This window comes from Zosterops lateralis (genome assembly GCF_965231275.1).
Source record: "Zosterops lateralis genome assembly, chromosome: 11".
Taxonomy (NCBI): domain Eukaryota; kingdom Metazoa; phylum Chordata; class Aves; order Passeriformes; family Zosteropidae; genus Zosterops; species Zosterops lateralis.
This window is the reverse complement of record NC_139771.1, coordinates 462,357-490,185: the sequence shown is the minus strand read 5'-3', so window position 1 is coordinate 490,185 and position 27,829 is coordinate 462,357. Positions and strand designations below refer to the sequence as shown.

Sequence of the window (27,829 nt, the reverse complement as noted above, 5' to 3'; positions counted from 1 at the left end):
ATTTTAAAGACTTATTTCCACTACCTTCCTCCCATTTAGAAGCCTGAGCACACAAAGAACTTTTTAATAAAGCTGAAAAAGAAAGAAATATCCCATCAGTTTTAGAATAACTGTAACATTAACCGTGGAGTAATAATGGAATTCCACCTCAGGGTGTAACTAAGAATAGACTTCCCTTGCTCCTACCATCTAAAGCACACAGGCAACACTTAAAAGGGTAAAGTCACAGCAAAGATTACCAAATACAATCCAAAGATCCAGAACACACAGTAGAGATGCTGCCATGTGCCAGCTCCACTCTTCATAAATTATAAAAAACAAAAACCATATAAACATGGACAGTAGTGTGAGATAGGATTTTACCAGCACCGCCAGCACATAGTGCTTGTGGTATTTCTATAGGCTAGTTCATCTAAATAGAGGAAAGCAGTTTTCCAATAGTTCTTCCCATACTCATACTGCTAACCTCCTGACAGTTTCCTCAAACAAGCTGAAACCTAAGAGTTCTGTCCTAAAAAAAACCAAAAAGACAAAGGGTGATATCCTGTTTAGTGCTCTCCCCACCTTCCAACCCATGCACACACCCAGCAATATTTCTGCTCTGCACCAGTACTCCTCTTCAGCCTGATTGCAGTTGTAAAAACAATTTAAATTATTAAATTAGGAACTCAGTTCTCAAATGCAGCAAAATAGCCCTGCCAAAACCAGTCACACTTAATGACGTGAAGCCAGAAGTAATACATATTTCACACACTTGCTGCACAGACCTCTTAAGGTTACTGAAGAATGTGTTAGCTGGTGTTAACACGCACAGAACTTCAAACATGCTGTTCACTTTCCTGGTATAAATCCTTTTATAAACTTTACATTGATAAAACATCAATCACTGTAAACAACCTGAGCCAACCCAAGGGAGTGCTGGCCCACGCCCATGTTGCAGAAATACTTCAAATTGATTAGCAGGAGACATTAATTTTGAAAAGCATAGCTGTATCTACAACTGTCCACACTTCTTAGAGGATGTACTATTCTTTTATTATCTTGTCTAACCTACATTTTCATGTCTCTTTTCCCTTCACGTGGACTTGGTAAAATCACTAGCTAAAATAATCTACAGGTTTGATTTTCAGTTCCCTAATTCTCCAGGAAGTGCTTTTCTAAATATGGGTGGGGTTTACTTACATGCATTTAAAATTACTGCTGGCTTAGGCTATTTAGTATTTAAACTTAATCAGCAAAGCCACCAAACATCAGAGTTAATAAGACTTCAAATGTATAAGTTCATTGGCTCTGTGGTATAGCAAGTTTTTTAAAAATGCAAATAAAGTTTTGTGACAATATTTGTGGTGTCCGCCAGGGGCCCATATTGAGACCGATACTATCCAATGCCTCAATCAACAGGATTGAGCATAGTCTCAGCAAACTTGCAGATGACACCAGGCTGAGAATGCTGCTGGTGTTACTGAGGAAAGGGATAGCTGAAAGGGACAGTGACAGGCTGCAGGAATGTGCTCCTGGGAACCTTCACAGGCAAGGTCCTGCACCCGGGCGGGGGCAATGCCCAGAATCAGAACAGGCCGGGTGATGAACGAGTGCATTGAGAGCAGCGTTGCAGAAAAGGAGTTGGAGATACTCAGATAAAAAAGTAGATACTATTTTGTAACAAAGATTACAGTTATCATATCGTCAGGTAACAGAATGTCAAAGCTCTCAGTTAACAAAATTATCTCCCCTAGATATTCAGGGAAATGTCATCCCTACATTCCCAAGTGTTCTGTATAACTGTTAGGTTATGCAAATGTATGGCAGAGAGGGACATGAGAGCAATAACCTAAAGAGATAAGACACAGACAATTTTTCAAACAATTTGAGTGAAAGGCATGCTTTGGCAGGTGCGTATTTTGGTTCGGTCACTTTTTTTAAAAAGTGCAAACAGCGTGCTTTTTTAACCTAAAGCTAAAATTTTATGCTTGGCAAAAGAACTCACCATACCACAATCCCACTAAAAAAAGAAAAAAATAAATTAGTTTGCATTGACTTTAATGCAATTAAAAAAAAAAATAAAAAAAAATCACCTCAAAACTATTTTTGGATCTGCTGGAAACTGAATTTAAGGCGCCCACCAATTCAATGCAGTTTGCCTATCAGTTGAGATTTGCCAACCAAGTCAGTCTTTCTCAAGAGAGAAGAGGTAGGGGGTAATGTCTAAACATTTGAGAATGCAGAACATTTATTTCACTCTGAAATTACAGGAACATATTAAAATCAGAAAAATAGAGTTGTTTGTATATGAGAACATTGGAGTGAAGCAAACAACAACAATGTCCCCTACAACAGCCTTGCTGCACAGACTGTGTTATACCGCAACTACAAAAAAGAACTGTTCAAGTCACATAGAAAACAATCTGCCCAGGTAGTTAATTCAATTTTTGTAATTCTATGAAGTTTGCTGAGAGCCTGTTAAAGGGAAGTTCATACATCAGCTCACAATAATTTATTAAAAAAAAAAAAAAAAAAAAAGGAATAAAATCCACTTAGCACCTGCTCCAATTCTTTTTCCATTGCCTGGGAAACTAAGTGTTGCTTGGTAACTCAAATCCATCTGTTCAAATTTCCTCTTCCAGTCTTCTATTTTTATCTGAACAGAAAAACCCACGCTGAACTGAAAATATGATCGGGGAAAATAAATAAATAAATAGAACACAACATATTTTATCACTGCATGAAAGATACAACCGATCCTTATCTGTTTTTAAATTATGACAGAGTGAGAAGTGTCTGATGTTGTCTCTTAGAAACAACAACACTTCCTATCACAGATAATTTTTTTAAGAATGGAAAAAGAAATTCTTTATTTTATTCCTTTTGCTTAAATCAGGCCAATGCAAAGAGCAAGACACACACAGTCCTCACACAGTTCAGACTTCATCTTTCCTGTATCTATATGCTGACATACACCAGGGGCTGAGGGACAGTTTAAAAACTACTTCCCTGTGCATCTGCACCCAAAATAATTGCTGAATGCATAGATACGGTAAATATAGCCAAATACTTAGTTTTCTCCAGAAATGTAAATCAAAAGAATCTCGACTGAAATTACTGCTATTATCTGTTGTGATTAAAAACACACTCTAACAAGAATTTTTTGAAAATTTGCATATCCATGTAATGATGTTTGCATAGATTAAGACTGGAAAACTGGCAAATGGAAAAAACTGCATTTGACATAGGATTCTACATTCTGTACAGAAGACATCATGCTACAAACAGAAGTGGCAGCAATAACCAACCACCGTTATCTATGCTTTCCATGTTTTACATTTTTTAGGCACTAAACTTATGTCCGTATAGGGATGGGGTTTGGTTTGTTTTGATAACTTTTGGAGTCACTATTGCAGAAGGCCTGAATAAAGCAGGTACAGTTTCAACAAACAGAAGTGCCTTAATAAAGTGAGAAAAAAAAAAAATACATGCTATGTATTATCTGATTTCTATATCTTTTCAATCTCAAAACCTTGGAATTACTGCTATTATAAACATCTTTCATCATATTTGTTTCAAAAGAGAGGCAGAATCAGCTCAAGGCTTTTCAGAGTAATACTTTGTTTCAGGAGAACTTTATGAAGATGAAGGTTTAATGTTTTCTTCTCTTAGCCAGACTGTCCTTCTCCAGAAGAATGCGTTCACTCTTTTATGTGGAGCATAGGACAACATAATGCCCATGACCAGTGCAGAGGTACTGCAGGGACCTCAATTCATACCCCAGAAGGAGCTTTCTCTTCTTTACCATTTCTCCTTTCTCTTGTACATTGAAATTAGAGCTTAACTTACTCAGTCTAAGGCAAGTATGGGATGCATAGACAAGATGCCACCAACCCTTTTAAACTCTGGTTCATACACTGAAGAATATGTAAAAAAGCAGATGGGCTAAGCAGTCAAAACTTTCAACTTAAGTATTTTAAACTTCCAGAATAAAAAAGTTTATACAAAAATTGCTCTTCCCTTGCAGGATTTGCACATATTGATCAGCAGCATTATTAAACAGACATCTACATGGACACTTACGTACCTGTACACATTTTATACAATGTTAAGTATAGATATCACGTATCTCAGTTGCTATTCCACAAAATGAGCATTTTTAATGATCAAAGTTGCAAACTACCCACTGTACATAGGAAATCAGAACAATTTATTCAACTCACAGCCTCTTCCTTCTGCTCACTGGACAGTTATACCAGGCTGCACACCACAACCATTTTCATGAAAAACTTGCAACTCATTGTCAATCATATGACCAAATGCACATCCATTTTATTTGTAAAAATACAGACATTTCCCATCCATAAGCAGACACATCCTGTCACTAAGTCATTCCAACAGCATTCTGATCATCCATTAAATATACTTCTCATTTTAAAGTGGGAAGGAAGGTCAGAACACACATTCAGTGTTTCAAGCAGAGATACCTCTTCCACCCACCCAGTCTAATGATTACACAGCCCCAGCAGTCCTACTCAAGAACTGTTTCTTCATCGGTGAAAGACAACTCATGCAACACCTTATATTCCAGAAGTAATCAGGATTCACAGTTTTAGAAATCCACAGGGGTGTCTCCTTCCAGCATCAGGGAAACACATGCAGTGCTTCCCTTCAGCTGAACAGGAGCAGCACAAGGATACACTGCACTGCTCCCCAGGGGAGTATTAATGGCAACATATTCCTTTTCCTTATACAAGTTGGATGAACAAGTCTAACTCATTATTTATGAAAATACTTCTGAACTAGGTAAGTTATTTTGATGCCATTTTGATTCAATTAGCTTGTGATCCCCATGGCAGACAAAAGTCAGTTATATCACTGGTGAGCAGAGATATCTAGAAACAGAATTCTCAACATGCTAAAAGATTCTTGTTAAAGTCATTTCAGTCAATAAGCAATTTCTTCAAGGTGTGTTTTACATAAAACATGCTCTGTAGTACAACTACAACCTAAAATTCCACTTCAGAACACCTTTTGCCCCTCACAAATGCCAAAAACATAAAATACCAGCAATGTAATGAGAAAGGATATACAGTAATATAAGAAAAATTACCAATAGAAGTGTTGATTTACTTCTCAATTCTAACTACATGAAAAAATTTGGTTTTATACAATTGTGTAACTACCTTCAATTTGACAAGGAAATTTGCAACAGCACAGATTGGCAGAACAATCCAGTGTTACTATGGAGATTTGATTTGTAGAGTTTCACTTATAAAGAGCAATTCTCTTTGGAAAACACAATATGTTGCTAAAGAATCCTTAGCCATATTAAGAAAAGCAAACCTGAAAAATTCTTCATCTCTATTTAACACTTAATAAATGCATTAACACTTCACAGTCTGCTGAAGTTGACTGTTACTGTTGACAAAATTAGCATCATGAAAACTTGTAGGTAAGTGTATACCACGTGAATTCTTTTCAGAAAATTCTATGACCTAAAACTCAGAAGAGAAAGCAGAGTAAACTTTAGTCTGTGTGCTGATACATGGATTCTGATATGCATAACAAAGGAGAACCAACCTTTTCCTCTTACTTACAAGTAAGTTTCAAAAAACATCTCACAGACATATTAATAATGTAGCTCTGAAATAGTTGAGTAAAAAGTGCTAAATAAGTGAAAACTACAAAATTTCACTCAATCGTTCCTTGCCAAGTCTCCACCTTAAAGACTACTATATTTTAGGAGATGAAATAATTTTCTTTCATCATTTAGTCTTAAGCTCGATTATTAGAACATAAATATTAGTGCTGTTAACTCTTATTATCAAGTTAACAGCAAATGTCTATGCACTGAGGCTGCAATGAGCTATTGCCCCTCACTTAAACATACTTATATTCATCCATTCGTCAATTCTTATGCTTTTGTTCTGATACTTCCGTAAGGAGTTAGGCATCTGTTAATGCTGACACTTCTCTTTCAGGATTCTGTAACTCATACTGACTATTCATTCCACTCCCCCTTCACACTACAGACTAACTCTTAACCTCAATTCCACCTGAAATGTGGTATTTGATTTCATATTTATTTCATATTTATTTCTTAAAGTTTTTATAGGCTTAGACACATTCAGTTCTAACAGTTCTTTCAAATGTGGCAGTTTATTTTCTAGGCCTTCTGTAAATCACTAGGGAGCTTGAATCTGTCACTGGTTTAAGCACACAGGACACATTGAACATGCCAAATCTTCAGTCTAGATATAAATGCCATTCATACACGTTCCACAGTTTTAATTTGGTGCTTAAGCTACACTTAGAAGTCTCAGCAAATAGAGAATGTACCAAATTGTCACTAAATGACAAAAAAAAAAAAAATCTGATAAGTTACCCAGTAAGACTATGAATTGGCAAATTTTCCTTTCCTGTATTTCCTTTAAATATAGCAGTCAGCTGATAATAACCATTACCCAAGCTCTACTGACATCAGGTAACAAAGCTTATAAACAGACATTTTGGCACAAGATAATTCAAAACAAAGAGTTCCAAATAGTTTAAGGGTTAAAAACTATAAGAGGTAAGTTAACTGTACAGAGAAGAGAAACTGAGTGGAATAAGAACTGAAACCTAGAGAGTATAAAAAGTTAGCTGGTGGAAAATTGCCAACTACATAACTCTGTTGACATATTACAGAAACAATTTATTTCATAGTTTACTTACTGCATTTCTTCTTAGTTAAATACTATCTCGTTATTTACAGCTCTCTGTGGACTCTCACAACAGAGTCAGGCAGATTTTCTAGGCCCCCATGTCTTACCACACAGCCTCCATTTTCAAAATCACTTCTTCACATATCGTGCCAATTGATGGGCTTATCCCACAAATGTCAAGAATTCTTGGCATCAACTCCTACCTAACAGCAATATCTTCAGGAACAGGTCCATAGTCAGTACCTCAGCATGCTACAGGCTCCCTTTACAGGCATTACTCATTTTCTATTTGGATATTGCTCCCTGCCTTTTTTCAGAAGACTGGAACTTGGCTCTCAGCAGGTCTCTGTGAACCAATGGTTTGAGCCTTTCTCTATTTACATCAGCCCAAGTGTCATTCTAGTCAGTGACATCACCCAGCAAAGTCACTGCAAATTAAATCATGTGCAAGTCTGTTAAGTATAACCATGAATATGAGGATCTTACTGTATTTAGAGGCAATAAAAAGGAAATGGATGTAACATTTTCATTTAGTAGCAAACATGCCGACAATAAAGCATCATTCTATGCTAGATCTCTTATTTGCATTTGCCTCTTTCACTGCTCAAGTCCTCCACATCCCAAATCTCTGTAAACAGTTTTGGAAATGTATTATTCTATGAAAAACCTAACACCAAAGTTTCTTTGCAATTGTAATAAAAACATACTTTAAAATAACTACATTTTATATACTTTTATTGTAAGTTCTTCATCTTATTGCATTTGGATGACAGAATTTTCTTTAGAACAGTTTACAACATAAGGTCATTTTTATACAAAAAAATGAGTGCAATGTAATCGTTCTTTTTGCAGGCAGCTTCTGATCCTCTTATTTTTCATGTTTTCTGCGAGGAAAATGATGGTGCACAGGGTGAGCTCATCACAGGGTGATCTAGAAGAAAGAATGGTACAATGATGGTTTAATTTATTTTACAGAGTAATTACATAAAATTACTGTACTTCATTTCATTAATATCTATCATGTAGGATTCTAAGAATCAGGTACTATAAAGGCCTCATATCAAATGGGCAGAATTACAAGCCAAGGAACTGCATCATTACCTGCCTCAATTTAGTCTTTCAAGTTGGGATCATCAATTTCTTTTTCTGACCTTCCTCCTATGCAATGCATTTCCTACCAGATGTTAAGAATCTGCAAGACAGGAAAAGGGAAAAAGAACCTTAAATTGATCTGTAGCTCATAGCATTATTCAACCCCTTAAAACAAAATGTAAACTGAGAAATTAAAATATAATGATAAAGTAAATTAAATTGAAAAATGAGAAAACAAAAATATTCCCAGATACATGCACAAATTGTTAGCTCTGCAATCACAAACATAAATACAAGTGTGACTGACAAATAATTCATTCACTGGAGCAAACTTACCACAGAAAGGCTGGTAGGACTTCTGTGGTTCACTGGGAAGAATGGGCCACCCTGAGGGCCCCCCTTTAGTTCTTCTGCTACACCCTGATGTTCTCCCCATCTGCAGATGTGTGCATACAGAACAAGTACCATTTTACAGGGTTTTTTTGAATTAATCAATGACTGGTTCACAAAATGAGAAATGGTCAAGTTAATGAGGGCTCTCTTGCTCAGAAGCCAGACCTGAATATGGTTCAAAATTTCACTTGTTGGTTCTCTTTCCTATCTATAGGAAGAGGAACTGAGTCTCAATATCTTTCTCTCTTTTCCTGAGCATATTAATGCTACCAAATGTCTATTAGAACAGCTTTTAAAAACAGTTCTTGGAAATTCAACTCAATTATCACAGCTTATCTGGTTGTAAACTATTAGTTTGCTATTATTTATTCAAAATAAACAATAGAGTTTAAAGGAATTTTGCCACATTGCTGTTTTGCTTATGCATTTCTCAAGGGGTTAACTGTTGTGTTGGTTTGGGATGGGGTTTTTTTCAATAATTAAGATCCATATGAATTCTTTTCACCTTAGATTACACAACAGCCTTACTCAAGAGGCATGTCTTTCCTGATAGTCACATGGGTTTCCCATACTTGCACACCAAATGTTCTAGGCACAGAGTTTAAACATGGTCATGTTCAATTACCAACATCTAAATACAGATGTTTATATCCATATTTGGCAGCTAATCATTATTTACCTATGCCCATCTGAATTATGAAAGTTTACTTTACCAGCAGATACTAGGTGAAGAAAAAACATACTCTGTACTTCTATTATTAGATGAGCTCTATAAGGTCATTAAATATGGATTGAGGTGACAGTAGACCAGAACTTTCAAGTCTGAATGAGTAGAGACTTTGCCTCAGGGTAAGGCCTAAAGAACACAGCAAGAACTACTCACACACAGCAGCAATGGCTGGAGAGTGGGCAAATTATTTTCTAGATAACACAACATATACAACTAACCTCAAGGGCTTCTCTCACTATTCAAAGACCTGTGACTTCAGAATCTGAAAAACTCAAATCTAAACCAAACGATCTGAATATTCTCATGGCTGGAAGGTGGGATATCTCAAAAGTCTCTCAGAGATTTAATTGCAATTTTAGGGTATAGGTACTCCAAATAAAATATTTACATGAAACCTTCTTTGCAACAGTGGAAGGAACTGCAAGTGTCCATCACTTCCTTTCTTCATGTGTTCAGAACTGCCTCTAATACTGCCAGCACTAAGATACAAAGTGTTTGCTCAAAAATTAAATGTATCTGAATTATAGAACATTCTTTGTCTTCCTCTTGGAACTCAGTTTAATGAGGATGTTCAGAATGTGTTCTACCCTTCCATTCACGAGCAGCTCAGCTCAGTACACTTGTAACTGACCACCTTCGCTAGGGCTGGACATCCTCAAACATCCACTTGGGAAACAGAAGATTGCCATGAATGCAGAGCTTCTGTCAAACTGCTGGAAAGCTATTGAGTTTTTGTTCCAGCAATTCTGAAAAAATCCCAAGATGCCACAGAAAAAGCATTTACCATTTTACTAGAGTTTGAGGACTAGAAGTCTCATGGTATATTGAAGTATCACAAAGAAAACTCTCCCCCCAGGTTTTGCAGATTGCAAGAGCTTTGCACATTTTTTAAGCATAAATGCTGAATTTCCACATGAATACATATGAAGCTCACTGGGCTTCAAAGGTCCAGGCCCTGAAGGCATCTTGTGCGGTCTTTATTTTCTAAAATTTATTTCTCAAATTTTCCTCAGTGTCCTCAACCATGAAAAAATTAAGATCATATCCTATTAAGTTCCAAATACTCTAAAATACCAGCAGAGCCAAAGAAGCCAAGCAAAATCTGGAACAGGTACATCTCACTTCTACTTCTCAAACCACTTCTCTGGTAACATTACATGAAAACAAAGCATGTTGAATATTCTAAGTGATGAAATTAGATTTTGTCAAGACTTTAAGCAAAATCATAAAAACAGCATTGTTCAAAGGGTTTGCACTCATCAGAAAAAAAAAAAAAACTGCTGAGATTTTAATGCCAGTAATTTCCAACAGAAAACATTTAACAGAAAGCAGTCTGGGCACTGCTCAGGTTACAAGTGAATGTATTTTATACTTAAGCTTTTGCATTGCTGTAACACATTATCTCATATAATTAGATTTTTCCAAAACCTCTACAAAATGAACTTCCCACATGCTCTGGATTTTTGTTTAGGCTATAAACATGGTGTGCATGAACTAAACAACGCATTGTAGTAATCAGAATTCTGAAAGAGCAACACTACAGCCTAATGACCTATAGAAATAGTTCTGTAAAACCATCATTATCTCTAGTACAATATGTCTTAAACCTATTACAGACTTTTAGTTTTGATCTTTATATCAAAAAGAAAGGGCAGAGATGAAAAAAACCCATCCAATATAAACACCCAACATACCCTCAGTACCAACTCCTTAGCTCCACAGCTATTGTTCTGCTGCTATGATAATGTACACGCAGTCCAGAAGTCAGTGAAGAACTTATATTTTTTACATGCCACCCACCAAGCTGCAGTATCAGACTTTTTCTCAGTTACTTTCTGGTATTTTTGCCTTTCCTGTTTTCTTGCTCTTAAGCAATGAACAGATGGTCCACTAAAAAAAAAATAAATAAATCACAGCCCATACTGTAACAGTCCATGAGCTACTAAAAAAAAAAGTTTAAAATCACCTTTTAATTCAGTGCTATTTTATCTTAACACTTAAAGACAGTTTCTTTCACTAAAAAGTCAAAGAATCGCTTGCTCATTTAACCCCAACCAAGAACAAACACAAAAGTTAGATTTGATTTCTCAGTGCATTAAATTAGACAAGATTAAGAGATTCATATATAAGCCCACTATATTTTTGCTCAGCTGTTAGGGTACAATGACATCTAAAACAGCTTTTAACATGTGCTTTCAAGACAAAGCAATATATTGCTTCCAGTTATCACCTGTAGTGTTGACAATTATGAAAAATTCATGACACCTCATTATTTTCACTCTTTCCTCCACAATCAGTCATTAACTCAGTTCCTTTTCAAGAAATCCCCAACCAGTCCCTGAAAAATCCCAAAGAACTTTGTTCTTTACAGGTCATTTCCTGCTTTTTATCTTGCTGGTTTCCAGGTTAGGTGAGACTCTGTCTCTCAGTGTGACAACATCTAAAATCTCATGTCCTTCAGGAACTTGCCAGCAACAAGAAATACAAGCGTAATGAAATAATGACTTCCAGTTCTGTCATCACACTGAACAATCCCAACACAAATTACTTTGTTCAGGTACCAGAGTGCATAAATCCTCTCTTAATAAACTGGTTTAACACAGCTGAGAATATAAAAAATATTTCCTTTTCCTAGAAAGCTTTTGATAGGCTGTTCACTCAAGAAAGCATTGGAAGAACTATTTTCTGAAGTACATCTCCACAACTGCCAGGTGTTCTGTAAGAGACTCCACAATTACAATATGCTCTGTGTATACATTGTCTCTCCTTCACAGGAAGTGTCAATATTTTAATTTATTTTTACACCAAGAATCAGGATGTGTAGTGCTTCAAATCTTAAATGCTGGAAGGTACAGTTTAGACATCCAGAGCTCTGAAGGCATACAAAAGACAGAATTAGTGCAAAATATAGATAGTACAATTTTATTTCTGAAAACAAAACAGGTGTTCTATAGAGAATTACAAACCTACACTCAAAACATTTTCTTCTTTCTAACATTGATATAAAATTTTATTGTGCCAGTAAAGTTACTTTTGCATTTGGAAATGTTCATGATAGAAGCATTGGTATTATCACTGTCTCGGAATTATTAGAAAACACTTACGGATGCAGTAAACACAAGTTTGAATTTACACTGGAGAAAAAAAATAAAATACTTGTCCAAAAATATCTTTAAAAGAATATTTGGCTGTCTTCAGAATCCATCTTTTTCATGGGACATTTCACATAGTACTCCTATCATGCAAGAGAACTAATACAAATCATCCCCCAACACATTTTTACAGATCCACTAATACTACAAATATCACTTTATGTAAGATGCCATATATATGGTACATTACTTACATAGAATGCAATATTCCCATAGCCAGGAAATTCACTTGGAAAAGAAACATTCATAGTCTGTACGTTGACATGGATTTTGTGTACCCTGTTTGTATTTATCTAGATGCAGCTGTCATTCCCAAGTAATGGCTTTTTGAGGAGGCTGGGAAATAAGTGAAGTCCAAGCTGTGCAGCCAGGCAGGTGTGAGAGCCAGGCAGCCACACAAAGTCACTACTGTGCTTCACACACCTGGAACAGAGCTAAAACAGCTGCCACTTAATCTGCACCTGCACCAGGGCTACACTCCCAGCATGAAAGAGGGAAGAACAAGGCATGACTGCTGCTGATCCCTGTGCCCCAAGTACAAAGGAGAGTGGAAGGGGGTGTGAAGTTGAATACAGAAAGGGTGAAAACACCAATTTTGAAGAAGAAATCCAGTGGACAGATGAGCTGGTAAACTTTGCTTTTTCTAAGTTGCTTGTCCTGGTATTTCCCTCTCAGTGAACTCTAAGCACTATGTAACATTTCAGGAAAGTTCTGAATATACTCAGAGACAGATACTTAACAGCAATTCAGAGGATATTCAGAGAGACAGTAAAATTTTTAAGCTGTTTTTAGGAATAACAGTTCAAAGATGGGCCCAAACCTTCAAACAAAAAGGCTTTTCCAAGTATTATCTCATTTTTTCAATGTGTCTCAAAAGGAATACAGGTTAGCATATAAGCTGATTAAATGTGTAATTCTGAAAACTTGTCTTGGGCAAAAATTTTGAGTCCAGCTTCATCACAATCACCTGATGATAAGAGACAGTAAACACTAAAGTGAGCCAGAAGTCCCACAGAAAATTCTCAATTGTTTCAGCCTGTTACTGGCTGATACTGAATTCCTCCGTCAAAGTGAAATGGAAAAGGGATTGTAGACAAAACTTCAATACATTCGATCTGGAATATTTAACTCAGCTCTGAAAAAGAAGGGGAGGATGTTCTCATTGAAAGAGAATTCTTGCAGGTTTTTTATAAAGCTGTGAGTCACTGCAACCTCAAGTTGTAGCAGTCCAGTGACAGACCAGGAACACTAATGACTGCCAAGTTTACAATACATAATTTTGACCTGGAGGGAATACAGACAAATAAATTCAGCTATCATAATGGCAAATGCAATTATTCAAATCATATATAAAACCTATTTCAATCTGACAAAACGAGCTTTCTTCATAAACTCCATTGTGCTGTAAATTGCCTAAATTTTGCTTTCCTGTAGAAAATACCTATCAAAAAATATTGCATAACTCCTACAGCTGGCAAACTAAATATGTTAAGCCAGCTCTTTTGCTCCTCTTCCCAGGAGAGCTTCTGCTCAAATTGTCAGCATTTGTAAACAACTAGTAAGCATTTCACAAATAACACAATATCATGATGCACATACCAGTTCCAAACCATGTTTGGCAGCATTTGTAACTGCACAGACTACACTTTCCCTTATTTATGGATTCATCACTGATATTCTGCCCAATGATTCTAGCAGGAAGGGATCACAAGCAATTTTCAAATTCATTTCACATGAGACCTAAAGCTCCATGAAAATGAATGAAAGACGCTTGTGAAGTTCAATCACCATAAGTTCATATACTGGGAATATTCACCCTGTTAATAATGTATTTGTAGGAATGCACCCCCAGACCTGAGCAGGTGCTTCTATATAAGGAAAAAAGATTCAATTTATCTTCGAATATGTAAGGAAGTTAAACTAGAATCTTCCACAGCCTTCTCATTGTAATTGGTTCAGTGCCAGCACAGGGAACTGGTTGGGTCTTAGGGATGTTTCTCCAAACCTGTAGCTGTTTCCGTTGGCAGTTGGCTGAAAGAATGTTCCTGGGTCACTTAAGGATGAGCACAGAGGTGCTCTGGGCTTTTTTAGGGCATCTTAGCAAGATGTCAGTGGTTTCTCTGACATCTGTGCTAGGCTTTACTTTTGTTTCTGTATCATTTGTTATCTTGCTTTTATTAAAACTGTAACTTTACAAAACACCCCTGAAGAGCTGTCTCACAATTATTTTAAGCCATTCTGAGAAGTGCAGGACACCATCAGAGATTGATATATTTTCAGCTGCTCATAACACTCTGGCCATGTGTTAACTTGTATCATGTATTCATAACTTGTTTCCAAAGAAATAAAAGGGAAGTTTTTATGAAACTTTCTAATTTTTTTCTAAATTTTTTCCATGTGGCACCTGGCTTCAAGACACATGTGACAGACAAGAAACCCCTCCTGCTGAAGGACACAAATTATCAAAATAGCCCCAATTTGAAATCCCTCTAGAAGCTCTATCTTACCATCCTGAAGCCCACTATTGTTTTGATAAATTCTATTATCTGAGTTTGTGTTAAAATGAACTTTTTTCCTGGGGGGGTCTGTGCTTGTCTGTTCCCAATCTCTTGGTAAGAATTCCTTTTTCTGGCCAATCACACTGTGCCTTAATGATGCAGATGGTGAGTAAGCACTGCCAAGACCTCTGTAAACACTCACAATACTGTTGAGGCGCTGAAAGGTAACATTATTTTGATACTGGTTTCTGAAATTTGTTATCAGCAGAAAATCATTTCTCTGCCACATGTCCTCCTATGTGAAAATACTCCATTTGCAAGTTGAGAGCGGAAAATTTCTCTCTGCAGGCAAATCAGGAACAAGTAAGAACAAACTGATTGTTCTGACTGAAACATACAGGTGTTCAGTCCACCAAGGCTCTGAAACAGACCAACATTTTTGTTGGGATAAAAATGCATCTACAATAAAAATCCTTCCTCCTTTGCTACAATAGTACATTTTTAAATAGGATATAGATTCTACTTCCTTCATGAGAAAGCTCTACAAGGGGAAAAAGTTGTTTGTGGCATGTATGTGTTAAGTTATTACAATTCAGAAAATTTCTCCACCACGAGTCTGTTCATCATTATATTGTTCAAGATATGGAAACCTGCACAGCCATCTTTCATTAGAGGTTTAAAAAAAAAAAAAATAGAAAAGAGAAAGAGTGAATGGTACATCTTAGGGAATTATCAGAGTGGTAATTCCCCAAGGGCACTGTAACTCTTCATCAGAACAGATGTTTAATAGATGACAGCAAAGACAACAACTGAGCAGATAGTATATTGGGTGTTCTCATCTATTTGCCACCTGCACAATCACTTATGAAATAGCAAATAGCAACAAGCTTAATTACTCGTATTTGGGGACAGAAGAGTTTATCAGCAATGACATTGCCTATGATTTTTAAGACGTAGCAGACAAACGTGCTTTCTCTGTGGAAACACTGTTCTTTTAAATGGCAGCTTCTTCCTCCAGATATTGAAACAAGGAATGCTGGAGCCATGGGAGTGCCCAGTGTCTCACAGGTGCCTCAAGCTGACAGAGGCTGTGGTTTAATTCATCACTGCTAAAAACTTGCTAACACCTGAAATGCTGGCTCCCAAATGTGTTTTCAGATGTGTTTTGGCAGTTGCAGATATGGCGAAACTCCAACCCATTCAAAGAGCAAAATGACCCCTTAGTTTGCTCTTTCACTTTTGTAAATTAAATTACAATCCTTGACTAACACATTAGGACTGAATTCCACTAATCCCTTCACAGACTGCATTCCTGATTTGGTGTAGAAAGCTGCATTTTCCATTTCAGTCTCCTTGCTTTGGTTCTTAGACTTAGCTGTTCTAAACTGCATTCAGATCACAGACTAAAATAAAAATTGTGTGGAACTGTCTTTGCATTGACTACCATTGTAAAATGAGCAATGAAATATAACAAATAGGGTGAGGTTGTCTATGAAAAAAGACAAACACAATCCTCGTTCAAGAGAGCCATCTAGTGCCTTCATGCTCTACATGAAAGATGCAAATCTTCAAGCTAGCCACTGGCTGATTTTTAGGAATTATTTAGGTCCTCATATTTTTCCTCATACTTTCAAATACCTAGTAACAATGCACTGTTTCTTGCTCAGCATCTGAAAATCACTGCTTTATTCAATAAACCTTCCAAAAATTTAGCAGATAATGAAAAAGTAAAAATTTAATTAACTCAGGGTTTGCAGGAACTTGCTGAAAGGATCTAATGAACTGAGAAATTCCTGAAGTTCTCCTTCTAAAGATCATGTATTAGAGAAAAAAAATTCCAATATTTAGTTTTGAGTCAAATAATGAGCTAAAGAAAATAAACCCACATATTTTAGCTTACATTCATTGTTATAAATCTAAAACCTAAGACCTATGTACTTTTATAAATAAATTTATATTCAGGGAAATTAAATGTGTAAGAGCCAAAGCCAATTAAAGCAGTGTGACTACAAAAAAATAGATAACTAGATGTTAATTATCTATTAGCAAATTAAAATAATGCATTCTCCACATGCACATTTTAAGGAGAAAGGTGTGTGAAGCTCATTCCCTTTAAAAATGGCCCCTTACTACTCCCACTTAGAAGTCTTTCCCAAAAAATACTGGCTTGAATGGAATTAGGAATGAGACAACATTGCAGAGCAAGGGCAGCATAAGAACTTTGTTAATGGAGGATACAGCAGCCAGAAGTCAGTGAAACACCTCTAAGAACCTGTCTGCAGTTATCAAGTACAGCCATCAGCTAACTAAGCATTTCTCTGTCAATTATTACATTATTTTTCTTTTTTTAGTAATATCAGTAGAACTTGGACTATGTAAAAAATCCTCCATTATCACAAGTTTCTAGGAGAGAACACGAAGCATGTATTTAGAAAGAACGCATTCAAGTGAATTGTGTAAAAAGCAGGGCAATGAAGAGCATACATAACCAGTAACTATCCTAAATATATTCATTAGATATAAATGGATCTAAACATTTGAGCTGTTTTGTGAAGAGTTATATTTCATGGAGATGGTGATGTACTGATAAATAGAAATAAACCAAGTGAAGACATTGGCTCCACCCACAGAAAAAGCTCTAGCAAACTATTTCCTTCCAACAGTGTAGCCAAGCAGTAACCAAGTCTGGATTCATTTACCCTCTCAAATCTAATCCTATTCCCTTTAAATCAGTAAATCAGTCAATCCCATTGACCTTATTTGATTTTAAAAAAAAAAAAAAAAAAAAAAAAAACCCACACCCACAAACCCAACCCACAACACCAGAATTTTGTCCTCAGTGCTTTCAAACATATCCACATATTTGGTGGATATGTCTTTCAGGGCCCCTAACATTGGGGTTATTCACCAATATTTTAGCCAAGTCTTCATACGGAAATGAAATATATTTGTAGCCATTATCAAATTTTGCATTTGTGCAATAATATATTGAGAACCATATAATCATGTTGGAATACCAGCCTCAACCTGTTAATAACCAAAAAAAATTTCCTATTATCAACATTGTCTCACAAGCCAATAACTACATCTATAAAATTAGGATATGATAATCTATTAACTAAATCAGAAATATCGTTTTGTTAAATAGTTTAATCTAACATTAGACTTTTCCTCCATCAAGCTGAGTTTTAGGTGAAACTTTAGAAAGAGTTTACATTATTAGCTGTGTTCTACTACCTACAATAAAACTTCCACTTTTATTACAAAAATAAGCCAGCACATACCAAGGCAAAACTCATTTTCTTACACAGAGTTTAAGACGTGTACGAGGAAAAAAATAGCAAATTAAAAACTTTTTTAGCAGACTGAGGGGTAGAGGAGGGAGGTGGCTGGTTTTGAAGATGAAAAAACGTTTTCTTCTTTTGAGTCTCTGCAACCTTGCAAAGGAAAAAGTGTGTTCATACATATATATGTATACAGATAGAGATTCTGGCAGGAGCTTGGTCTGTTGCAGTTTTCTGGAACTCCAGCTTGTGTGACAATACATGGATTTCCAGTCCAGGTAAAAGGCTGAATGTTTCCTAAGACAGAGGAGTCTCAACACAGCTGAAACAGAGGGTCTAAATCAGAAAAGTGTACGCTTGGATTCAAGAGTGGCCAACTCTCCCCTTCCCTGGAAATTCAGTTCTGATTCTGAGAAAGTACATCAGCATGTCAGAGCTGTGAGTCACCTCCATAAGCTACAGTCATTCATATGAAAAAGGACATGAAGATGGAGCAGGAGAAAATCAATTACATTATAGAATAGTGAAGTTATTAGCACAGAAATAAGTAGCAGCATCTTTACAGAACAGGGAATATGAAAGAAACCAAAGTTCATCATTTTTCTCTATTTCGTTGTGGCTTGTCTCCAAAAACTTGACATGGAACCAGAAAGCAGTAAATGTGTGAACTGAGCAAAGAGCCCTGCAAAGACAGTATTTTACATCTGGAGACAATAATTGAATTACAGCAATTCAAGTCAGTCCCCAGACTGCCTTCTACAGGATGCACCTTCCAGGAATACTGGCAGGATAAATACTGATCACCTCTACACATGGAAAGGTCCAGAAACTCAGCTTATTTATGGATCTGCTTTTTCTCTCTTCCAAACATTATTTTTTTAGTTGGTAGTATGAGACATGGCAGTTTCAAACTGCTTTCTCATATATGAGATTCCAAACTACTGGTGGTGGTATCATGGAGGTCAATCCTACTCTTAAAGAAACTGATTTCTAAATGAACAAAGCTTTCCAATCCTTTATGGACTTATAAAAGCTATTGCAACCAAGTACCCTGGCAAGGATATCACAGGACATAGCAAAATCTGAATGGGCTACGTTGGAAGTAGCAACAGTTCTCTAGAGCATAATCCGGTTCTGTCTACTTTCTCATGCCCCCAGCAACTGCCAACACTGCAGAGTTCTTCTGTATACTTAAAGGGTCACCTTAAAAACACATATTACTATTGATATTTTGATAAAAAGCAATTGTCTTCATTGCAAACTATAAGATTAATATTTTGAGTTGAAGCAGGAGAAATAAAAGGAAAGAGGTACTAATGAACCTAATAAAAATGCTCAGTCTAGAATGGTTGTTAATCTGCGTAACCAACTTCAGGGAAGACATGTTTGGTGTTGATAAAGCATTTCCTTAGTAAATTACTACTGGCTCCAGTGTACAACATTTACAGTAAACACTAAAAGTCTGCAAGGCATCTGTTCTATTCACAGTGGAAGAAGGAACTTTGCTCCATTAATAACTTTAAAAACATGCAATAACTAATTCATGATGGCAGTTCAAATCCTATCAGCAGCCTTCATTACTTGACCAAGCTGAGTTCAAAGATAGAACAAAGTTTTAAAAAAACCCTTGAAAGTTCAGAAGTACACTTTAAATTATTATAAAGATGTGTTGTTCTTCTTTCTACTAAATATAAAAAAGCTGTAACTTTAAACCATGAGCAACATTATTTTAAGAATACATGCAAGATAAGAGTTAAAATGTGTATATAAAATCCTATATGATCTCAGAATTTGTTTTAGTGAAACTGTATGTTGTACAGAGAGGGCATGTGTAATATACATGCATGTATATATAATAAAATACTTGCTGGAATTCTAACATTTGACTTCACTGGAGACTTAGTGGGATTTTGCCTTAGGCAAGTTTTTAATAGCAATAATAAAAAAATACTTAATGGTACTTAGGGTAAATAATGTGTGGTCACTATGTTTAAAAAAAAAAGTAATACCAAACATCTGTGCTAGATTTCCACATGATAAAATCCCCATATTACCTACAGTTCTCCCAAAGTTATAGAGAAACAAATGTTTATTTAAAATTCTAGAAGAGACATGTGATAACCAATTTAAGAACTTTAAGGCAGGCATCTTGTGTTTTCTGACAGGAATGTATATTTAGTGATATTTAATTCTGAACATGAAGGAAGCCACAGTATGACATTACAGCTTCAAGACAGATTTTCAACCACTAACAGACCAAGAACGTCCTTTTTCTAAAGTCTACTTGCAAAGACCGCTTTTGTTCCCTGCAGGATACATTAATTTCCTTATCAAAGCAAAAACTATTCTTTTTTTTTTTTTTTTTTTTTTTTTTTTTTTTTTTACAGAAAACAACAATAAATTACATCTACCTTTGAAAAACACTAACAAAAATACTTGAGTGAATTTAGTTAAAGGCATAGGATTCAGTCTAACAGCGATGGAAAACCAAGTACAATCTGGGCAGAAATCCTCAAAGCATGAAACAGAGCTCAACACTCTCTTAAGAGGCTACATCTCCCAAACTGAAGCAGAAACACATGCTCACACTGTTACTCAGAGCTACATTTGTTCTCTCTTGCTTTGTGAATCAGGAACTACGGAAACCTTTGCTATAACTCTCTCCAAGCCAGGAATTTGGCTATCCCTGTGAAAGCTTATTGCCTAGATTTTAATTCCTTGATACAGGGAAAGAAATCTAACCCCATTTTTTGCACAGCTTATTTCCCAACATTTTAGTGAACCTTGGCGACATTGACATTCTTTGCTATTCCTGTAAAAGAGCAGGATTCCAACTTCATCTTTATTCTCTTTCTGCTCTATAATGGGCTTCACATTTGCCATTTCTAGGGCCCTCAAACAAAAAGCTTGAGCAAAAACAATTAAAGAATTGTGCGTTGCACACTGCAGAAAGGTACAATCTTTGAGGGCCACAAAGTCAACACATCACAGCTAGTCTGTATCTCCTAAGAATATGAAATTTAAAAAAAATAAATAAAATAAAATTTAAAATAGCTAGTTTTATTTTCTGGAATTATTTCTCTGTCTCTTAATACACCAGCCAATTCCATGACTCTTGCCTGTACTTTCTCTAAGAAATACCATCTAAAGCCTGGAGAAATTCCAGATCTTTGAAGGCAGCTATAACTATGAAATTCTTCTGAGGCTACTCATGGGGTGGGGCAGGGAGGGCAAGAATCAATCAATGGCTTAAACACAAGAAATTTTTGCACAATTCTTGGATATCCAGCCAATCAGAACAGTAGGATATTTATCTCTGGTAATGTGCATTCTTTTGTGAAATGGGCAGAAAATTAATAATTCACAAGGTGGTAAAGGCTTACAGACACAAGTTATTTCTCTCTACCTAGTTAAGTGAACTTTGAAAAAGTTACAGCTAGACAAAAGCAGCTGTGGAATAACAAAGAACATCTCCCTTACTATTCAATTCCTTGTAGGATCAGTGCTCAGGGGGTGCAGGTCAAGGAGAGAGAACTGAAATTCATTTGAGATATGAGTGTGTTGAAGAGGTTGTCCTTAATTTCCAATGTTTCGAGACCACTTGCTTCAGTTTTTCTCAGAACATGGTAGTTTAATTCTCTGGTTTGGTCAAAATATCACCCACCAGTGATTATTAACAGCTTTCTACACCACCATGTTAACTTACCTAAGAGACAAACAAAATGGATGAACAAAAGGAGAAAATCCAGCTTTGTCCTGTTATAAAGCACTAAGAAATTAACAGCGTAACAGAGAAAATTACAGTTGCATTAGGGGAAAACATGGTCAAAAGCTCAGCAAAATACATCTAACCTTGACCTTTCTCCAGCTGGGTGGGTATACAACTAGATTTCATAAACTGAAAAATTCAGATCCAAAGTAATTTTAAATTAAATACCAACAGCAAAGGGCTTATGAGAAGTCCATCACTGCACTACATTTTTTGTGTAGTGTTGAGGCTGTATAAATTCAGCAGTCTTCAGTTAACTTTTTCTATATTAAAACTTCATTTACACCATGTTAACTTCTTTCACAGACAGCACTCTTTCTGCTGAGAACTACAGCAGAATCTATCATTGTAAAGGTAAACTGATATACACAAACCCTAATTGTTGAATAATTTCATATGACACTACACAATTTTATCATCCTTGTTTCACAGAATCACCAAATCATTAAGGTTGGAAAAGACATCCAAGATCTTTAAGTCCAAATCTTTGAAAATCTGCACCTTGTCAATCAGATCAAGGCACCAAGTGCCACACCCAATCATTTCTTGAATACCTTCTGGGATGGTGACCCCATCAGTTCCAAGTTGTCCATTCCAACATTCAACAACCCCTTCCATGAAGAAATTTCCCCTGAACCTCCCCTAGCACAGACAGTTTCAAATGCAGCAGCAGAAATAAAATACCAAAACTAATTAAAGAGAAGAAACGGCCATGCAGGATTTCATCAAACAGAACATTGCACATGACCCAATAATATTTTCTCAGAAATACACTCAACACTTGAGCTACACTCCGACCTGTAAAAATAAAGACAGGAGAATATTTTAGGTGATGTTCTAAAATGACAAATATTTTGTTAAAGGTATAGAAAGATTAATACAATTTGAGTGAATACTAAATAATTCATGAATAAAATTCATTAAAAATGTATCCAAGTTCTAAATTACTTTTAAAGCATTCTTAGGAGGAAAAAAAAAAAGTTCAGTAACTCTGCCAGGTGATTTACACAGGATGAAAACCTGCAAACACTAATTTATGGAAAAACAAATCAATCCACTGGGCAGGCTGCTGCAGAAGATTCAACCCATTAACCTCTGTTTTATCATATAGAGAACCTGTACCGTGCAGGATGAAGACTAAAAGCAGAGACAGAAATTCAAATGAGCACTGCAGACCAAGGATTTACCAAGCTACACATAAAGATCAAAAGTTGATCTATTTGGACTTTCAACAAATACGTAATGCTTTTAAACTATACATAATGTCTGATGTTACTTCAAAGCATGCAGACAACTTTACATAACAAGAAAGCAAAAGGAAAAATTTGAATCTCAGTACATTTTCCAAGAGTCCACCAGAACAATAAAATCCAGAGTCCTGGATAAACAAACAGGCAGCTACTAAAACATTTTATTTCTAAAGAGTTCCTACAGCCTACACATCAAACTTCCATGTTCTTTCCAACAAACTTCAAATATGCAGAAACTACAAATAAATAAAAATAAAACCTATTAAATACTATGTACAACAGAAAGTGAGCTGGAAAGAGCGATGCACTCAAAGCCTTGAATTCATAGAAAAACAAGAATATTGTGAGCCAAAATCTCCAAAACATTAGACAGTTCCTGCCAATCTGGCAGGGACAGGTTCCAGGCAACAAATCTAATAAAATTTTAAGCCTTGACCACTTACCAAGGTATATCAGCATGTCATAAGCAGTAAATCCCATTATAGACTTGCAGCACTCCAGACAAAAGATAACCTCTATAGTCTCATATAAACTGAGGGAGAAACAACTTTTTTCCCTGCCCTTGAGAACAACTGGGGGGGGGGAACATCAAATAAATTCGGTATAAATACAGGAGAAAATTGCACAGTCTACAGGTAGCAATAATATCTCATTTCAATATGCCTTAGACTAATCAGTAAATTGGATGCCAATTTGACTTTACTTGGAAGCTTTCATTCTATATATATTTCTCATTGTCCTTGATAACGATTCTCATTAGAAACTTCTTCCAAATTTCCTCATGTCCAATATATAGCCAAATTAGGGTTCGCAAATTTAATTGACACTGATACAACAGATAAAATACAATCACACAATCATCCATCCTTGATGGGTGTATGCAGACCTAAACCCAGAAACTTGTATGCTAGTTTACAAAGCTTATTCCACAACCTTCCCTCATCACAAATTCAGCATCATTAGCTCCTTATGCAACTCCTTTCAGAATCCATTAATGCATTACATCAGTTTTAATTAAAATTCTGCCTGTGAAAAGATTCAGTATCCACACCTTCACAAAAAAACTTTACTGAAGTGTATCACGACATTTTCCACCTTCTAAACTTCAAATGGGCAGCAGTAACTGAGTCCTCAATACATATTCTAGGTTAGAGAAGAACATAAGCTAAATATCAAATAATTTGTCCATAGCAAAGAAAATATCTTGACAACAGTCTTTAGATGTAAAGAGATGTTCCTAATCTTGAGCACTAATTCTTAAGCTCTTGCACTAATTTTATTTTGCACTTTGATCTGTCAGGCAAATTGGTGCTTTTAGTGGCCACACTGCTGCTCAGTTTCTAAGTGAACAGACGTGTTTCTCCTGACTTCCCTTGCTGCGTGTAGGTTGTACACAAACTCCCTTCAAATTTTCACCCTCCTTAGCACCCTCTTGTTTGCCTGACAGAGTCACATGAGAACACTGCTGGGATCTAAAGGGGCAGATGTGTTTGACACCAGGCCAGATAGTCTTTCAATTAATTGTACTAATCCAATCATCCCAAATCCAGTCCCAAAAATGCATTTCTAAGTGATGTGGGCAGCTGGTGCAGGTGGGACTGGGATCAAATTCACTTTTTCTCAAAGTAGAGCATAGCCAGCAGCACAGTGTTTTAATGTGGCGTTATGGTATATTTATGTAAAAACTGGAGCATACCTACAGAAAAATACATTAGAAATATATATAGGAAGATGCCTTTGTTTATATGGAAGGCAAATTATTTTAAAACACTTTTTGAACACCAGAGGCACAAAAATCCAACACAGAGGTTCCATGCACTCATGACTCTATTTAGAGCAGCAACAAGTGCCACTTCCCTCTTCAGTAGGTCTAGTCTTCACTTGCTAGATATCACCATCAAAATGAAAGGATAAAGACACATTGCAAAGCAACATTTCAGAGAAAATAAGCCCAAATATACCTACTTCTCTTCTGTACTTTCTCATTCTTGCTTTAAAATATCATACAGCCTTGCTGAATACTTATTAAAGATGTAAAACAAATGCATGTTATCCTTTTCGTCAAAAAACTAGAGCACATAAAGAAAATATTTCTATACTCCAATTATATTTCTAAAACTGTAAGAAGTTCCATTACTATATTTAACCAAAATATATATATTAAACAAATAAATTAGTTTTTCATTACCTCTCTAAGATGGATGTTTTCCTTCTCCTTCTGATCTAAAATCACTTCTAAATGATTAACCTGAGATTCAGCCTCTGCCATCCTTCGAGTTCTCTCATTGTCATCTTCCATTCCTTTAGAGGGCAAACCTTTACTTTGCAGCATCTCTAAAAGCTTTTTTATTGATTCATCTCTGGCATTTAGTGTTTGCTTCTGTGTTTCAATCCTAAGCTCCATTTCTTCTAGAGTTTTCCGCAACAGGAAGAGCTCTTTAGCTTGTCTATCATGTTCTGCCTGAAGCCTTCGAAAATTCTCCTCTGTGAGCTCAATGGTGAAATGCTCAGCCCCTCGGTTCCCACTTTCTTGCTGGAGAAGATGGTTAAGGTCTCTCTGAGTTCTAAGCTCATCTTGAAGTGCCTGGATTGTCATTTGCAGATGCTGCAAAAAAGAAAAAGAAAGAGATAAAATTAGCTTAGGATCTGAATGTGGAATTAGTATTAAAGTTTTGCTGTATGCTGTTACAAAAAGTCATTAGAATTAGTATGAAAGTGTACCAAATGACCTTATAAAATATCAAATGCATGTGAAAAGATCTGTAATGGTATCTTTCATGGGCTTCTAGAAAGAAAAAAGAAGACAGCACACACAGACACAAAACAATGCCAGCTACAGATAAAATTAACAGCAACAAATGCAAGCACTCGGCAGTGACACATCCATTAGAACAATCAATGTGTACCTACAAAGCTCAAAGACTCAGTATTCCATGTTTTCTAAATTACTTCATAGACTAAAGATAAATCTCCTCTTCGTGGTGCTCAACATTACTGCTGTTTATAAAGTCAAACAAGGCCTTCACTATAATTAAAGGGGAATTTGGGGAGGAGCTGAGTTGGGGCTGGTTGGTTTCATCTTTTCATTTTGAAATCCAAAGCTATGAAAAAGTTTAGTAAACAGGATTACTGTATCTCTAAAAAGCACACCAAAAAACCCACGATAAGCAATACTGAATTTTGAAAAATAAATTTACTGCAAATAGTGGACAAACCTTTGTTCTTCTGGCATCCAAAAACTGAACAGCATGGTAAATGAAAAAAATGAAGCAAAATCAACATAAATAAAGGTCAGACGCAAGCAAAGGAGATTCAACAGAAAGAACTGAATTCAACAAAAAGTATCTTTAACAAAAAAAAATAATTTTATTGAGTTATACAGAAAGGCAACAACAAATTCACAGCACTCAAATATATAAACTTAGAGACAGACTTTACTCAACAGATGTGAGAAAGAAAAATATATTTGAAATAATCAGTCCCACGGTAAATTACAACATTCCTACTAGACACTGCTGTTCTTTTACACTTTTAGGTTTTTCAGAACACTGTAACTTGTCCTAAAATATGTATACTACATCTGAGTACAGGGATCTGTCTCTGTTCCAGAGGTACATCTTGCACTCCATACTCAACACAGATCAAGATCAAAATTAATTTTGCCCACATTAGGGTTGGAATACAGATAATTAGCCTAAAATGCTATTGTTTATGATGTTCATTTCAGATTATATCTTTATCTGACTATTTGTTTTTCTTCTTATTTTTTTCCCTCTACTCATTGCATACACAGCATACTGAGCTTTCAGAAATATGAACCCCTGAACAGGCTCACAGTCTGCACCAGAAGACATTTAACCAAAGGAATTAGGGGATTTAAATGCCTGCCATCGGAGTTTTTAGTTTAATTGATGATCTGCAGCTCCACATTCTAAAAACAAGAACAACAGAAACCACACCAAAAAACAAACAAGCAAGCAAAATAAAACAACAAAATGGAAAAAAAGCAACAACACACACCCAAACTAACAAAACTTCATTTCATTTGATTCTACCTTCATGTTTTACGTAAGTAATGTTTTAAACATGTAAAACTGTCAGGTTTTAGCAATTATTTAAACTACATGAAAAATTCAAAACCTTGAGAAACCTTTTGAAATCATCTTAAGAAACCAACCTTTTGAAATGTCTTTTATCAGTTATTTCAAACAGAAAAGAAGTATTGCCAGTGGCAGAATTCAGTTAGACACTCTAAATCTCTTCTATCATTAAATAAGCACTACTTTAATGTATGTCCAGATCTCAATTCTCTTACTATCTGCATCTTATTAGGCATACACTCAGTTGAGAGCATACACATGTAGGCCACTCATTTAGAGCCCTGCTTTTCTTTAATGGCAATCCTTACCTTTTCTTAATCTCATCATTTTTTTAACTACCTATAATAAGCTTTAAAACTCCAATAAACTTAAAACTCCTTTAGATGTAGAAACTTCCTCACTTTGAATCTACTAATGTGCCAGCTGTTCGTGATCCCAATGCTGACTACACCTTCTAGATTCCAAAATTATTTCACTGTCCTACTTCTCACACCTGACCAAGAACCTTTTCTGTACTACTCTGCTACAGCTAAGCAACAGCAATATTCAGCAACTACCAGTACCCCAGAAATAGTCAATATTTTTTTCCTTGCTCTGAATAATGATTTAAGCTACATTCTCCTAATGTTAAATCAGTATTTATTACTTAATGCTACAACTTACTTAGAAATGAATGTTTTTCCAAAGTCCAGTAGTCCCTATATATCAAATGTCAATGTCTATAAAACTCCAGCTGAGCAAAAGAAAATTAATTCTAAAATATCGTGTTTTAACCCACAAATGAAAGTAAACTTGACCTACACATTGCTAACACACAAACCTTCTGAATGCAAGCTGTAAAAACCAAAAATTGTTAGATCAACACAAAAATA

The 27,829-nt window shown here is 35.8% G+C and overlaps 1 protein-coding gene and 1 long non-coding RNA gene across 6 annotated transcripts in view; one reads left to right on the top strand and one right to left on the bottom strand.

Annotated features, from left to right (window-relative positions):
- Positions 1 to 27,829, top strand: part of LOC310913950 — a 293,389-nt gene that overhangs the window by 145,123 nt on the left and 120,437 nt on the right. The gene's annotated exons all lie outside the window — the stretch shown is intronic.
- The window catches only part of ERC2 (ELKS/RAB6-interacting/CAST family member 2), a 438,499-nt gene that overhangs the window by 353,524 nt on the left and 57,146 nt on the right, over positions 1 to 27,829 (bottom strand). For all 5 annotated transcript variants that reach the window (XR_014590924.1, XR_014590925.1, XR_014590926.1 and 2 more), the window contains exon 3: positions 25,046 to 25,462. Coding sequence is in view for 1 of the 5 variants with exons in the window: in XM_083869813.1 (XP_083725939.1) it covers positions 25,046 to 25,462 (417 nt within the window). In the remaining 4 variants the exon portion in view is untranslated. The remainder of the gene's footprint in view (positions 1 to 25,045; positions 25,463 to 27,829) is intronic.